Raw genomic sequence first — 17,167 nt, 5'->3', positions numbered from 1 at the left:
TCTGTGTCCTCTGGTTAGTCTGGCTAAGGGTTTATCTATCTTGTTGATTTTCTCAAAGAACCAGCTTTTGTTCTGTTGATTCTTTGTATAGTCCTTTTTGTTTCTACTTGGTTGATTTCAGCTATGAGTTTGATTATTTCCTGCCTTCTACTCCTCCTGGGTATATTTGCGTCTTTTTGTTCTAGGGCTTTTAGGTGTGCTGTCAAGCTGCTCATACATGCTCTTTCCTGCTTCTTTTTGCAGGCACTCAGAGCTATCGGTTTTCCTCCCAGCACAGCTTTCGTTGTGTCCCATAAGTTTGGGTATGTTGTACCTTCATTTTCATTAACTTCTAAGAAGTTTTTAATTTCTTTATTTCTTCCTTGACAAGGTCATCATTGAGAAGAGCATTGTTCAACTTCCATGTATATGTGGTTGTTCTTTCCTTATTGTTATTGAAGACCAGCTTTTGCCCGGGGTGGTCTGATATGACGCATGGGATTATTTCTATCTTTTTGTTCAGGCCTGTTTTGTGCCCGATTATATGGTCAATTTTGAAGTAAGTACCATGAGGTGGTGAGAAGAAGGTATATCCTTTTGTTTTAGGATAGAATGTTCTGTAAATATTTGTTAAGTCCATTTGATTCATAAGTTCTGTTATTCTGTCTATGTCTCTGTGTAATTTCTGTTTCCATGATCTGTCCATTGATGAGAGTGGGGTGTTGAAATCACCTACTATTATTGTGTGAGGTACAATGTGTGCTTTGAGCTTCAGTAAGGTTTCTTTTACATATGTAGGTGCCCTTATATTTGGAGCATAGATATTTAGGATTGAGAGTTCATCTTGGTGGATTTTTCCTTTGATGAATATGAAGTGTCCTTCCTTATCTTTTTTGATGACTTTTGGTTGAAAATCGATTTTATTCGATATCAGAATGGCTACTCCAGCTTGCTTCTTCAGAACATTTGCTTGCTTTGTTTTCCAGCCTTTTACTCTGAGGTAGTGTCTGTTTTTGTCTCTCAGGTGTGTTTCCCATAGGCAGCAAAATTCTGGGTCCTCATTACGTATCCAATTTATTCATCTGTGATTTTTTATTGGGGAAATGAGTCCATTGATGTTGAGAGGTATTAAGGAATAGTGATTGTTGCTTTCTGTTACATTCGTGTTTGAATGTGAGATTATGTTTGTGTTCTTGTCTTCTCTTTGTTTTGTTGCAGAATGATTAGTTTCTTTCTTTTTCTAGGGTGTAGCTTGCCTCCTTGTGTTGGACTTTATCATTTATTATCCTTTGTAGGACTGGATTTGTAGAAAGGTATTGTGTAAATTTGGTTTTGTCATGGAATATCTTGGTTTCTCCACCTATGCTAATTGAGAGTTTTGCTGGATACAGTAACCTGGGCTGGAATTTGTGTTCTCTCAGGGTGTGTATGACATCTGTCCAGGATCTTCTGGTTTTCATAGTCTCTAAGGAGAAGTCTGGTGTGATTCTGATAGGTCTGCCTTTATATGTTACTTGACCTTTTTCCCTTACTGCTTTTAATATTCTTTCTTTGTTTTGTGCATTTGGTGTTTTGACTATTATGTGATGGGAGGAGTTTCTTTTCTGGTTCAGTCTATTTGGAGTTCTGTAGGCTTCTTTTATGTTTATGGGCATCTCTTTCTTTAGGTTAGGGAAGTTTTCTTCTATGATTTTGTTGAAGATATTTACTGGTCCTTTTAGCTGGGGGTCTTCATTCTCTTCTATACCTATTATCCTTAGGTTTGATCTTCTCATTGAGTCCTGGATTTCCTGTATGTTTTGGACCAGTAGCTTTTTCCGCTTTACATTATCTTTGACAGTTGAGTCAATGATTTCTATGGAATCTTCTGCTCCTGAGATTCTCACTTCTATCTCTTGTATTCTGTTGGTGATGTTTGTATCTAAGGCTCCTTGTCTCTTCCTTTGGTTTTGTATATCCAGTGTTGTTTCCCTTTGTGCTTTCTTTATTGTTTCTATTTCCATTTTCAATTCCTTTATCTGTTTGACTGTGTTTTCCTGGAATTCTTTCAGGGATTTTTATGTTTCCTCTCTAAGGGCTTCTACTTGTTTACTTGTGTTTTCCAGCATTTCTCTAAGGGAGTTCTTTATATCTTTCTTAAAGTCCTCCAATCACATGATCAAATTTGATTTTAAATCTAGATCTTGCTTTTCTGGTATGCTTGGATATTCAGTGTTTGCTTTGGTGGGAGAATTGGGCTCTGATGATGATGATGCCATGTAGTCTTGCTTTTTGTAGCTTTGGTTCCTGTTCTTGCCTCTTGCCCTCAGGTTGTCTCTGTGTTACCTTGTTTTGCTTTTTCTGACAGTGGCTTGACTGTCCTATAGGCCTGTGTGTCAGGAGTGGTGTAGATCTGTTTTTCCTCTTTTCTTTCAGCCAGTTATGGGGACAGAGTGTTCTGCTTTCAGGCGGGTTCCTGTGCACTGGCTTTCAGCTGTTCTTGTGGGCGGGAACCAGAAGGGCCTGCCCCTACTTCTCCTGGGTCTATGTGGGCAGGGTGCTCAGATGGTGCTAGTCCTTTTCCTCTAGAGTCAGAAATGGGGTCAGAGAGTAGTCTCCTCTGGTTTCCTAGGTGTGTCTGCCCCTTTGAAGTTTTAGCTCTCCCTACCATGGTATTTGGGTCCAGGGAGCTGTTTGACTGGGTCCAATCAGTCTAGACTGAAGGGCTCCTGCAACTCGGCTGCCCCTATCTTCCTGTGCCCAGAGGCCCTATAAAGTTTCTGGGCCAAGGATGTGGGCAAAGGTGGGTAGAAGTGGTGGTCTCTCCTGCCTTGCAGTCTCAGGATCGCCTACATGTCTGGGCCATAAGCTCTCTCTCCCATGGGATTTGGGAGCAGGAAGCTGTGGGCAGGGATAAGTGAGGTTCAGGTGCCAGCTTGAAAATCCTTCTTTTATCTTTATTTATAGCATCTCCATTTGCAGCTCTGGATACTCAGAAAATCTCTGTAGACAGAGCCGACCTCAGATTCACAGAGCTCACCAGCCTTCTTCTGCTTCTTGAGAGCTAAGATTTTTGCACTCATGACCTGAATCTCATTTTGGACAATAGCAGCAAGATAATTTTGTTCATTCACACTGGTAAAATAGTCACCAAATTTCAGTGATTTATTCTGAGTCTGCATGACTTTCCAGATACAGGTCCTCCATATGTTGGCATAACATGCTAACAGACTCTTACAACTACTTGCAAAGGAAGGAAGGGCAGAGCCCATTGCTGGGGCTTTTAGGTACTTTCATGGAATGTTGACATTCTACTTCCATTTAAATGACCACAGAGAGAGTTTCATGGTGTGCTTGATTCTAAAAAATTATACATAGCTGTTTTGTGTGTTTATAAAGAGAAAGGAACTAGAAAGGATTAGTATCAAGCCACTTCAGGCACTGGAAAACAGAGTCATGTTTAATAAATGATCAACTGTAGAAATCTATCACCCTCAGAATTGAAGAGCATTTGAGGTGGAGCTAGTGTGGAGTGCAGTTTTGAAACAAGTGGTATCAGATATGGTTCCTGAAATACTAAAAGATCACACACCTAGCAAGAGTGTGTCTTCTGTATCTTCAGGTACAGAAAGGAACAATTAAGTTTTCTAAGAGAGTATGTTTTTAAAAATGAAAGCAAAATGTTAGGGGCGGCTCTTAGAAACATGGGGAGAATTGTAGGGGAGAGAAGAAAAACCAAATAGCATACAACCATGAATGCAGAGGACAGACAGGAAAGGGTTTTAGAAGCATTAACTGCATGAAATGCATTAAGAGCTATAAAAGAGATGCTTCTTTCTCCACACTACCTGCCATCTCTTGTATGGTGTGGGAGCTTCTCTCTGGTTTCTGGTTTACCAGAATAATTTTTAAAAATCATTGAAAGAGTATCATGGGTGACCATTAAAATCATTGATCCCAATGGTAGGCTGTGCTGCAAAGAAAATGAATACATGACCCATGGGCATCCTTTATATGTGCTAAATAAACCTCAAAAAGGAGGGGAGGGGAGTAGAGGGAGAGGCAAAAACAGAGATAGAGAAGAGAGAAGAACTGGGAAGAGATAAGTTTCACCTAAATGTTTTTGCCATGGTTTGATGGGATAGAAACTCAATTGTAGACTGAATCAAAGAGTGGCCATCCACAGCAGAGCTTTGTAAAGTTGTTTCACTACAAGTTACAGAGAGTAGATGTGAGCACTGAGTGCACAGCCACCTCATGAAACTGACTGAGAGTTAAGGGAGACCCTTCTCCTTCCCTGACCTTCCATCCCATCCCATGGATGAGGAGATATGTGGCTATGGTGTAACATAAAGGCTTGTGAGGCAAGTGACAGTAACGTTAAAACCTGCCCTTGGTTATTGGAAATTGCCTTGAGCTTTATCTCTTTCACTATCTCAGTAACCTCATGAAAGGGCAGTTTTTTTTTTAATTCCCATTTTATAGAAGTGCTACAGAGATTCAGAATCAGCAAGCTCATGAATTAGAAAAGAACTACTTTAAAACTCCAATTAATCTTAGTACTAGACTATCATTTCCTTTAAATACTGTGATTTTCCAGTGCTCTCTTTACTTCTGCTGTGATTTGAAATGTCTTTTTAACTATCTCTCTCTCCATCTATCTATCTTTCTGTCTACCTTTTAGTCAGAAGTTGAATGGATAAAAGTGGCTGTATATGGTATTGCACCCATTTTTGGGAAAGAATTTGCCATTTTTCCTGAATAAATATATTTTAGTCATTAAATTCCTGTTTAAAAATAAAGCATTGTAAAACATTCACAATTTTTTCAAAAATCAAATGATTATAATTTTATATAGTTGAAACTCCCAGAAAAGCAAACAGTAAAACAACACTATTTGTTACTTTGAGTGGCAAGTGCACAATGTTTTTATCTTGTTCCTTTTCTGTTTGCACATTACTCCACAATCACATATTTCCTTTGTAATTGTAGCATCTTCATATAAGACATATAATTATCGTTCACATTTTTACATAATAGCTATCAGATCAAAATAGCTTTCTCACTTGAGACAACTTAACAAACGAGTTTTCCTCGTTTGTTTAATTTATAATTGCCTAGGCGTATTTTTCTTGAGTTCTTCAGCCTAAGTTGGCCTGAGCCCCAGAGGATCACCATCCTAACTACACAACAAAACAGAACAAAACAAAACAAAACACGCAGACCATTAGAGGTCTTTAGGTCTCATCTGAGGTACTGGAGATGAATAGGATACAGAAAGGTTGGCAGGCAACGCAGGCAATGCATTTTGATTGAATATAGACAGGGCTTGCATGAGATCTCTCAAGGAACCCTGGATTTATCTATAGACGCTGCGGTTGCCTAGTTACCAGAACCGTCTTCCGCGAGCCCCGCCTTGTTCCTCTAGACCACGCCCACTTCCTCTTTCCGCCCTTTGACAGGGGGCGGGGAGCAAGGAGTCTTCGGCCGATCAGAAGCCCCGGACGCAGGTTTTCAGCCTCTGATTGGAGAAGCTTGTGGTAGGCGGTTCCGAGGGCGGGCCTTCGGAGCTTCGGGGACGTCAGCACGTCGACGCGGGGGGTTTGTCTGGAGTCACACTAACGCCGCTCCGGTGTTCCTGAGCCTGTGTTCGGTCTGTCCCGGGGCGGCGGGCGGACACGGTTAGGGGCCGGACCCTGCGATCCGTCCCGGTCACCGCCCTCCCGGCCTGCCCTTTGTCTAGTCCATCCTAGGGGAGCGTGAGGACGTGGGGCCTCTGAGCCGGGCCCGGTAGCTTGGGGCCCATCCTGTCCCGAGACTCGGATGGGAGGTGGCGGGAGGAGAGACCTGGGATGTTCAATCTGATGGCCAACTGCTGCAACTTGTTCAAGCGGTGGCGGGAGCCTGTCAGGTAGGCTAGGGCGCGGGCCCGCTGCCCTGAGGGATGGGGACGACCGCGCTCCTGGGCCAGGCCGGGCGCCGCCTCTTCTCTAGGCATGGGAGGAGTTGGCCAGGTCTGGGGGATGCTGCCCTGGAGTGAGAGCTCATGGCTAGCCCCTCTCATACCTGCTTGACTAAGTTTTTATCTAAGGCTTATACGTGTGTTTTGAAGTGCTTTACATTTCTTAGGAAGATGCGTGTGTGAGCGTGTCTGTGTGGAGAGGGGAGGGAAGGAGATAATTATCCATTGTAGTTTTCTTCAAAGCCTTTTGTCGTGGAAAAGTTTTTGAAGAGAGGTGTGAAGTACATTTTTCCTAATAAACACACATCCTGTGGTAGCTCTCTCCATCTCATCTCTCTTGTACATATCTGAGAACACAACCGCACTCTATTTTATTTGGTTTTTTGGCTCTATTCCTTACTAATTATATGATTCGACCACATTTGGCCCATCTTCCTTATTTATTAGATGAGGATAATATCTGTGCCTAAGAAGTGTTGGATTCAATTAGAGCGTGTGAAGGGTAGTGTTTTCTTAGCTGTAAGTTAGCTGCCGTTTTCATGTACACTCTAGTATCACCTTCTAATTGAAAGGTCTCTTGTTTCACGTATCGTTTTTTGCATCAGTACATGTGTGAACATATTATTTGGTGGTTTATTCAGTAAGTACTGTCAAGAAACGTACCAGGCACTATGCTAGGATGGAGTCAGGGAAATGATGCTTCTGAATCCCAGAAGCCCAAACTGTAGAGTGTGTTTCTTCTGTTTATAACTATTGACTTTCCCTACTTATACCTTGGAGTTGGACCACAGTCAAAATCTAGGAAAGTGTTTTTTAAAAAACCCAAACTTCACAGACATATGTCATAAAGATGGGTAGGTCTTTAAAAAGTGCACCTGAAAAGCAACACTTAATGCATTTATAGGAAAATACATACCTATATTTGGAAAAGAAATGTGCTTTAAACAAAACTTGCAATCCTCCCCTCACCCCATTGCTCTGGCTTTGAATGTTTGAAGTGTAGGCGATAGAATCTCCTGAATTACCTGTGAGAACCGAAGGTGTGTTCCGCACTGCGTGTGCTGAGTGATTAACTTTAGTATTTTGTCTGATTTTATAGCTTCTACTCAGACTTGAAAACCATAGCATTTTCCCATTCACACTTTCCTCTGCTTACTTTTAACAAATTATTTTATAGGAGAGTATTGGAGCATGAGTATAATCCAATGATTTAAATTCATTGCAGTAGTCATTTTTCACAGTAATAACAACATAGTCTTTGAGCTTTGTTTAAAGAAAGGGAAGATGTACTGAATTTTAAGAACAAGAGGTAGCTGGAGTTTTCCTAGCAAAACCTCATTAAGATTCAGCCTTACAAGTCAGATGGATTGTCTTAAGAAGCAGCACTTGGTAACGTGCTAACTACATTGAGGCGCTGGAAGTGAAGGGATGTATGGACCTTGGGAGGTTTTGTAGTGCTCTTTAAAGAGCACTGGATGTTGAAATGGTAACTCTTGCAATACCACGTTAAGCGATACATCACTGTCTCCCCCTTCTCGGTTGTTAGATAATTTAAACCAGTGTAAGACTTGCATTATCTGTCATCTCATGCAACTCTAGCTTGTATCTTAATATATCTCTCAATTGTAAATAGCATGAGCGAGCTCTACAGTTATTTAAGATGAACTTAGCTTACGGCTAACTTCAGTGTCACTGCCTAATGCCAGATTCACAATGGTGGCTGAAGAGATGCTTACCAAATATTTTCTATAATTTGCTCATCTGTTACCAATAACTATGCTTACGTGAATAATCTTAGCCTGGGTTCTGTTTATTTTTTTTTGGAATAAAGGAGAAGCAGGTAAACTGGTTATAAAAATTAAAATGTTTTGCTTGTATGACTTACAATAATTCGTGAGAATTGCTTCCATTACAGTTAATGTTTCCTTTTATGTCTTTTAAGTTCTATTATTTTTTTAAAGATTCATTTCTTTTATATATACAAGTACACTGTAGCTATCTTCAGACACACCAGAAGAGGGCATCAGATCCCATTACAGAAAGTTGTGAGCCACCATGTGGTTGCTGGGATTTGAACTCAGGACCTCTGGAAGAGCAGTCAGTGCTCTTAACCTCTGAGTTGTCTCCCCACTCCCATATTTTAAGTTTTAGATAGGCTACTTGATGTTGAGATTCTTTATATAATTCTAAAACATGCATTTGCACATGTGAGAAGAAAGTCTAATGTTATTAATATTCAGAAAATGCAGAATAACAGATTCTATCCTCTTTGATGGAGGGTCTTGCATCATGTCCATGTCTTCATTTGTTTAATGATAACCTCCAGTCCACTGAGTGAATTAGATTTGCTTGATATGTACCAGGCGGCAGGCTGAGACCCAGTATTAAGGCACCGTCTGGATTAGTAATGAGGCCCAGGAACCCAGCCAGTTTTCAAAGAATACTTACCATGCCATACAAGTCAGAACCTGAACCTAGGCTTTCAAGCTGTGTAAATCAATGTTCAATTGACTGTAGTAGGAGACCCACAGACTCTATTAGAAGCATTGTAGGACAATGCTAGATTTTCTGTTCTAATGTTCTTCAGATTTAGAACAACGATGACAACAGCATTAGTGTAATAGTGTTAACTGAGTACTGTAGTGCAAGAGTGCCTGCATTCCCACATACAGTATTCATAGCTTTTGGTCTGTGTGTGTGTGTGTGTGTGTGTGTGTGTGTGTTCCAGTTTAGGGCCCCACACTACATTTGCTCTGCTTCTTTCACTTACTCAGTCTATAAGAGTTGCCATCTTTGAGGTTCTTTTGAATAACATTCCTTAGGGATTTTGAGGTTGTGGTTGCTTGCAGAATACACCTCAATTTGCATTTTAGCTCCTTGTAATTTGATTAAGGTGGTGCATCTTGGGGAAGAACACCCCAAAGACAAAATGTCATTCATCTTAGGCAAGTTGCTCTCCAGGGTACATAATCACAGCATATCATATCAAGGGGTGGGGAGTGCCAGTGTGCTTTATTCCTGGGAAGGTTGACCTTGACCACTTAGTTAAGGTGTTGTTTTCCACGTTTTTTTTTTTTTTTAATTGAGTGTTTCTTTTTTTTTTATTCGTTTTAATTGTTTATTTTATTTTTTTTATTAACTTGAGTATTTCTTATATACATTTCAAGTGTTATTCCCTTTCCCGGTTTCCGGGCAAACATCCCCCTCCCCCCTCCCCTTCCTTATGGGTGTCCCCCATTGCCGCCCTCCCCCCATAGTCTAGTTCACTGGGGGTTCAGTCTTAGCAGGACCCAGGGCTTCCCCTTCCACTGGTGCTCTTACTAGGATATTCATTGCTAGGTTATCATTGAAAAGGTTATCATTGAAAGGAAACAGACCGGATAAACAGTTCTCTGCAACCAAATCCCATGGGAGGGAGAGCTGAACCTTCAGAGAGGCAGACAAGCCTGGGAAAGCAGAAGAGACTGCTCTCTGAACACACATCTCGGACGCCAGAGGAAAAAGCCAAAGACCATCTGGAACCCTGGTGCACTGAAGCTCCCGAAAATGGCGGCACAGGTCTTCCTGGTTGCTGCCGCTGCAGAGAGCCCGTGGGTAGCACCCCACGAGTGAACTTGAGCCTCGGGACCATAGGTAAGACCAACTTTTCTGCTGCAAGAAAGCTGCCTGGTGAACTCAAGACACAGGCCCACAGGAACAGCTGAAGACCTGTAGAGAGGAAAAACCACACGCCGGAAAGCAGAACACTCTGTCCCCATAACTGACTGAAAGAGAGGAAAACAGGTCTACAGCACTCCTGACACACAGGCTTATAGGACAGTCTAGCCACTGTCAGAAATAGCAGAACAAAGTAACACTAGAGATAATCTGATGGCGAGAGGCAAGCGCAGGAACCCAAGCAACAGAAACCAAGACTACATGGCACCATCGGAGCCCAATTCTCCCACCAAAACAAACATGGAATATCCAAACACACCAGAAAAGCAAGATCTAGTTCCAAAATCATTTTTGATCATGATGCTGGAGGACTTCAAGAAAGACGTGAAGAACTCCCTTAGAGAACAAGTAGAAGCCTACAGAGAGGAATCGCAAAAATGCCTGAAAGAATCGCAAAAATCCCTGAAAGAATTCCAGGAAAACATAAGTAAACAAGTAGAAGCCCATAGAGAGGAGACACAAAAATCCCTGAAAGAATTACAGGAAAACATAAATAAACAAGTAGAAGCCCATAGAGAGGAGACACAAAAATCCCTGAAAGAATTCCAGGAAAACACAATCAAACAGTTGAAGGAATTAAAAATGGAAATAGAAGCAATCAAGAAAGAACACATGGAAACAACCCTGGATATAGAAAACCAAAAGAAGAGACAAGGAGCTGTAGATACAAGCTTCACCAACAGAATACAAGAGATGGAAGAGAGAATCTCAGGAGCAGAAGATTCCATAGAAATCATTGACTCAACTGTCAAAGATAATGTAAAGCGGAAAAAGCTACTGGTCCAAAACATACAGGAAATCCAGGACTCAATGAGAAGATCAAACCTAAGGATAATAGGTATAGAAGAGAGTGAAGACTCCCAGCTCAAAGGACCAGTAAATATCTTCAACAAAATCATAGAAGAAAACTTCCCTAACCTAAAAAAAGAGATACCCATAGACATACAAGAAGCCTACAGAACTTCAAATAGATTGGACCAGAAAAGAAACACCTCCCGTCACATAATTGTCAAAACACCAAACGCACAAAATAAAGAATATTAAAAGCAGTAAGGGAAAAAGGTCAAGTAACATATAAAGGGAGACCTATCAGAATCACACCAGACTTCTCGCCAGAAACTATGAAGGCCAGAAGATCCTGGACTGATGTTATACAGACCCTAAGAGAACAAAAATGCCAGCCCAGGTTACTGTATCCAGCAAAACTCTCAATTAACATTGATGGAGAAACCAAGATATTCCATGACAAAACCAAATTTACACAATATCTTTCCACAAATCCAGCACTACAAAGGATAATAAATGGTAAAGCCCAACATAAGGAGGCAAGCTATACCCTAGAAGAAGCAAGAAACTAATCGTCTTGGCAACAAAACAAAGAGAATGAAAGCACACAAACATAACCTCACATCCAAATATGAATATAACGGGAAGCAATACTCACTATTCCATAATATCTCTCAATATCAATGGCCTCAACTCCCCATTAAAAAGACATAGATTAACAAACTGGATACACAACGAGGACCCTGCTTTCTGCTGCCTACAGGAAACACACCTCAGAGACAAAGACAGACACTACCTCAGAGTGAAAGGCTGGAAAACAAGTTTCCAAGCAAATGGTCAGAAGAAGCAAGCTGGAGTAGCCATTCTAATATCAAATAAAATCAATTTCCAACTAAAAGTCATCAAAAAAGATAAGGAAGGACACTTCATATTCATCAAAGGAAAAATCCACCAAGATGAACTCTCAATCCTAAATATCTATGCCCCAAATACAAGGGCACCTACATACGTAAAAGAAACCTTACTAAAGCTCAAAGCACACATTGCACCTCACACAATAATAGTGGGAGATTTCAACACCCCACTCTCATCAATGGACAGATCATGGAAACAGAAATTAAACAGTGATGTCGACAGACTAAGAGAAGTCATGAGCCAAATGGACTTAACGGATATTTATAGAACATTCTATCCTAAAGCAAAAGGATATACCTTCTTCTCAGCTCCTCATGGTACTTTCTCCAAAATTGACCATATAATTGGTCAAAAAACGGGCCTCAACAGGTACAGAAAGATAGAAATAAACCCATGCGTGCTATCGGACCACCATGGCCTAAAACTGGTCTTCAATAACAATAAGGGAAGAATGCCCACATATACGTGGAAATTGAACAATGCTCTACTCAATGATAACCTGGTCAAGGAAGAAATTAAGAAAGAAATTAAAAACTTTTTAGAATTTAATGAAAATGAAGATACAACATACCCAAACTTATGGGACACAATGAAAGCTGTGCTAAGAGGAAAACTCATAGCGCTGAGTGCCTGCAGAAAGAAACAGGAAAGAGCATATGTCAGCAGCTTGACAGCACACCTAAAAACTCTAGAACAAAAAGAAGCAAATACACCCAGGAGGAGTAGAAGGCAGGAAATAATCAAACTCAGAGCTGAAATCAACCAAGTAGAAACAAAAAGGACCATAGAAAGAATCAACAGAACCAAAAGTTGGTTCTTTGAGAAAATCAACAAGATAGATAAACCCTTAGCCAGACTAACGAGAGGACACAGAGAGTGCGTCCAAATTAACAAAATCAGAAATGAAAAGGGAGACATAACTACAGATTCAGAGGAAATTCAAAAAATCATCAGATCTTACTATAAAAACCTATATTCAACAAAACTTGAAAATCTTCAGGAAATGGACAATTTCCTAGACAGATACCAGGTATCGAAGTTAAATCAGGAACAGATAAACCAGTTAAACAACCCCATAACTCCTAAGGAAATAGAAGCAGTCATTAAAGGTCTCCCAACCAAAAAGAGCCCACGTCCAGACGGGTTTAGTGCAGAATTCTATCAAACCTTCATAGAAGACCTCATACCAATATTATCCAAACTATTCCACAAAATTGAAACAGATGGAGCACTACCGAATTCCTTCTACGAAGCCACAATTACTCTTATACCTAAACCACACAAAGACACAACAAAGAAAGAGAACTTCAGACCAATTTCCCTTATGAATATCGATGCAAAAATACTCAATAAAATTCTGGCAAACCGAATTCAAGAGCACATCAAAACAATCATCCACCATGATCAAGTAGGCTTCATCCCAGGCATGCAGGGATGGTTTAATATACGGAAAACCATCAACGTGATCCATTATATAAACAAACTGAAAGAACAGAACCACATGATCATTTCATTAGATGCTGAGAAAGCATTTGACAAAATTCAACACCCCTTCATGATAAAAGTCCTGGAAAGAATAGGAATTCAAGGCCCATACCTAAACATAGTAAAAGCCATATACAGCAAACCAGTTGCTAACATTAAACTAAATGGAGAGAAACTTGAAGCAATCCCACTAAAATCAGGGACTAGACAAGGCTGCCCACTCTCTCCCTACTTATTCAATATAGTTCTTGAAGTTCTAGCCAGAGCAATCAGACAACAAAAGGAGATCAAGGGGATACAGATCGGAAAAGAAGAGGTCAAAATATCACTATTTGCAGATGACATGATAGTATATTTAAGTGATCCCAAAAGTTCCACCAGAGAACTACTAAAGCTGATAAACAACTTCAGCAAAGTGGCTGGGTATAAAATTAACTCAAATAAATCAGTTGCCTTCCTCTATACAAAAGAGAAACAAGCCGAGAAAGAAATTAGGGAAACGACACCCTTCATAATAGACCCAAATAATATAAAGTACCTCGGTGTGACTTTAACCAAGCAAGTAAAAGATCTGTACAATAAGAACTTCAAGACACTGAGGAAAGAAATTGAAGAAGACCTCAGAAGATGGAAAGATCTCCCATGCTCATGGATTGGCAGGATTAATTTAGTAAAAATGGCCATTTTACCAAAAGCAATCTACAGATTCAATGCAATCCCCATCAAAATACCAATCCAATTCTTCAAAGAGTTAGACAGAACAATTTGCAAATTCATCTGGAATAACAAAAAACCCAGGATAGCTAAAGCTATCCTCAACAATAAAAAGACTTCAGGTGGAATCACTATCCCTGAACTCAAGCAGTATTACAGAGCAATAGTAATGAAAACTGCATGGTATTGGTACAGAGACAGACAGATAGACCAATGGAATAGAATTGAAGACCCAGAAATGAACCCACACACCTATGGTCACTTGATTTTTGACAAAGGAGCCAAAACCATCCAATGGAAAAAAGATAGCATTTTCAGCAAATGGTGCTGGTTCAACTGGAGGGCAACATGTAGAAGAATGCAGATCGATCCATCCTTATCACCCTGTAGAAAGCTTAAGTCCAAGTGGATCAAGGACCTCCACATCAAACCAGACACACTCAAACCAATTGAAGAAAAACTAGGGAAGCATCTGGAACACATGGGCACTGGAAAAAATTTCCTGAACAAAACACCAATGGCTTATGCTCTAAGATTAAGAATCGACAAATGGGATCTCATAAAACTGCAAAGCTTCTGTAAGGCAAAAACACTGTGGTTAGGACAAAACGACAACCAACAGATTGGGAAAAGATCTTTACCAATCCTACAACAGATAGAGGCCTTATATCCAAAATATACAAAGAACTCAAGAAGTTAGACCGCAGGGAGACAAATAACCCTATTAAAAAATGGGGTTCAGAGCTAAACAAAGAATTCACAGCTGAGGAATGCCGAATGGCTGAGAAACACCTAAAGAAATGTTCAACATCTTTAGTCATAAGGGAAATGCAAATCAAAACAACCCTGAGATTTCACCTCACACCAGTGAGAATGGCTAAGATCAAAAACTCAGGTGACAGCAGATGCTGGCGAGGATGTGGAGAAAGAGGAACACTCCTCCATTGTTGGTGGGATTGCAGACTGGTAAAACCATTCTGGAAATCAGTCTGGAGGTTCCTCAGAAAATTGGACATTGAACTGCCTGAGGATCCAGCTATACCTCTCTTGGGCATATACCCAAAAGATGCCTCAACATATAAAAGAGACACGTGCTCCACTATGTTCATCGCAGCCTTATTTATAATAGCCAGAAAATGGAAAGAACCCAGATGCCCTTCAACAGAGGAATGGATCCAGAAAATGTGGTACATCTACACAATGGAATATTACTCAGCTATCAAAAACAACGAGTTTATGAAATTCGTAGGCAAATGGTTGGAACTGGAAAATATCATCCTGAGTGAGCTAACCCAATCACAGAAAGACATACATGGTATGCACTCATTGATAAGTGGCTATTAGCCCAAATGCTTGAATTACCCTAGATCCCTAGAACAAACGAAACTCAAGACGGATGATCAAAATGTGAATGCTTCACTCCTTCTTTAAATGAGGAAAAAGAATACCCTTGGCAGGGAAGGGAGAGGCAAAGATTAAAACAGAGACTGAAGGAACACCCATTCAGAGCCTGCCCCACAGGTGGCCCATACATATACAGCCACCCAATTGGACAAGATGGATGAAGCAAAGAAGTGCAGACCGACAGGAGCCGGATGTAGATCGCTTCTGAGAGACACAGCCAGAATACAGCAAATACAGAGGCGAATGCCAGCAGCAAACCACTGAACTGAGAATAGGTCCCCCGTCGAAGGAATCAGAGAAAGAACTGGAAGAGCTTGAAGGGGCTCGAGACCCCAAAAGTACAACAATGTCAAGCAACCAGAGCTTCCAGAGACTAAGCCACTACCTAAATACTATACATGAACTGACCCTGGACTCTGACCCCATAGGTAGCAATGAATATCCTAGTAAGAGCACCAGTGGAAGGGGAAGCCCTGGGTCCTGCTAAGACTGAACCCCCAGTGAACTAGACTATGCGGGGAGGGCGGCAATGGGGGGAGGGTTGGGAGGGGGACACCCATAAGGAAGGGGAGGGGGGAGGGGGATGTTTGCCCGGAAACCGGGAAAGGGAATAACAGTTAAAATGTATATAAGAAATACTCAAGTTAATAAAAAAAAAATATTTATCAAAAAAAGAAAAAGAAAAAAGCATTCACTGACAAGGTTACTGGGTAACTAATGAATGGGTAGCATATATAGCATGGATATTCTGAATAAACACATGACGTGATTCATAGGATTCATACCCAGGCATGGCAGAAGGGGTGATACCTTCATTGTACTAGTAGGACACACAATAGAAAAGTAAGGATGCCGCTATAGAACTTTTTAGTAATTTTTGATCACATTTAATCACACACTGTGGTGTGGCTGAATGCCCCACAATGGTCTGTATGCTAAAGGCTTATCCCTAACATGGTGTCGTCAAGAGGTAGTTGAAGTTTAGAGATGAAGCCTAGTGGAAGGGGATTATGTCACCTGACATGTGACTTCAGAGGGCATTGTGGAACCCAAGCCCTTCTCTCTCATTTTCTAGTGTGGATATAAGTGCTTTTCTTCTGTGTGTGTGCTCACCACAATATATTGCCTTTCAATAATAAGGACTTAGAGGCTGTTTTTGCTTCAAGGCACTGACTATTTGGGGCCTATTTTAGTTGCCCTGTGGGTAACTGAAAGTGGGAAAGGTATGGTATCTCTGCCTACATTTTGTATTTGTCAGATTCCACCCTTTATCACCTCAAACTCCTGCCTGTCAGGACAGGAAAGAGACAGGCGAGTTTAGAAGAGAGGCTTGCTGTTTTATTTCTATATGAAGAGATGTATATGCCTCATGCTTTTTATGAGTCTAATATCAAGAAGGGCCCAGTTAAAATCAGAAAAGTAACACTAATTTAACAAAAGCATCTTAACAACCAAAGTAAAAAAAAAAAAAACAACAACAAACAATTGTTATTTTAAATCAGAAAATACATGTAACTGGATCAGCTGCTCAAGATTTTCAGATATTCGACTTTGGTATCACACAGAAGTTTTAATCTCATCCTTAAGGGTCTTGCACGCCCTGCTCTTCTCCCTTCACTTCTCCCACAGGTCCTTGCTGTTTGATAATAATTTCTCTCTCATCTTGATGTTAGGATCTTCATTTGCTGAAGCTGTATTGCCAGTGCTTGAATAAAGTGCTGCTAAGTGACCCATCCGCAAAGAAGAGTCTCAGGTCTCACACAGAATGCACCTCATTGCTTCTGTCCACCAGGGTCAGGAAGGCTGACTGGGGCCTGCTTTATCATGTACGCTGCCATTGTTTCCAGGAGGGAATAGATCCCCACTCACATTTTGGTTTGTTTTTTTTTTTTTTTGTTTTGTTTTGTTTTGTTTTGTTTTGTTTTTGTCCAAATGAGTGTAAATAAATCTAGACCATTTATAGAAGTTGCTGAGCTTTTAGTTTCCTAGTTAAGTGTTACATACAGATTAGCAAGGATTATCTAATGTACTGCCTGCTAAACTCCAGACTGACATTCTTTTTATCTTTCTACTTCTTGTTTATGCTTAATAAAAATAGAGGGATTTTGGACTTTGAAAAAGTACCAGAGACATATTTGTATTTATGTTCAAATTTTAGAACTTGCTGTATGAAGTTTAAAATATTTCTAGTAATGTAGTTTTTGTGTGTCACACTTTGCCCTTCAG

General features: G+C 40.5%; 1 protein-coding gene across 4 annotated transcripts in view; it reads left to right on the top strand.

Moving 5' to 3' along the window:
- The first annotated feature begins 5,381 nt into the window (after positions 1 to 5,381).
- The window catches only part of Arl13b (ADP-ribosylation factor like GTPase 13B), a 66,144-nt gene continuing 54,358 nt past the window's right edge, over positions 5,382 to 17,167 (top strand). For 2 of the 4 annotated variants that reach the window (XM_039088392.2, XM_039088391.2), the window contains exon 1: positions 5,533 to 5,869. In XM_039088392.2, the coding sequence (XP_038944320.1) occupies positions 5,811 to 5,869 (59 nt within the window). In that variant the 5' untranslated portion in view covers positions 5,533 to 5,810. The other 2 variants (XM_006240716.5, NM_001107101.1) reach the window with 2 other exon arrangements.

The sequence above is a fragment of the Rattus norvegicus genome, chromosome 11, assembly GCF_036323735.1.
Source record: "Rattus norvegicus strain BN/NHsdMcwi chromosome 11, GRCr8, whole genome shotgun sequence".
Lineage (NCBI taxonomy): Eukaryota > Metazoa > Chordata > Mammalia > Rodentia > Muridae > Rattus > Rattus norvegicus.
This window is presented reverse-complemented; position numbering and strand designations above follow the sequence as displayed.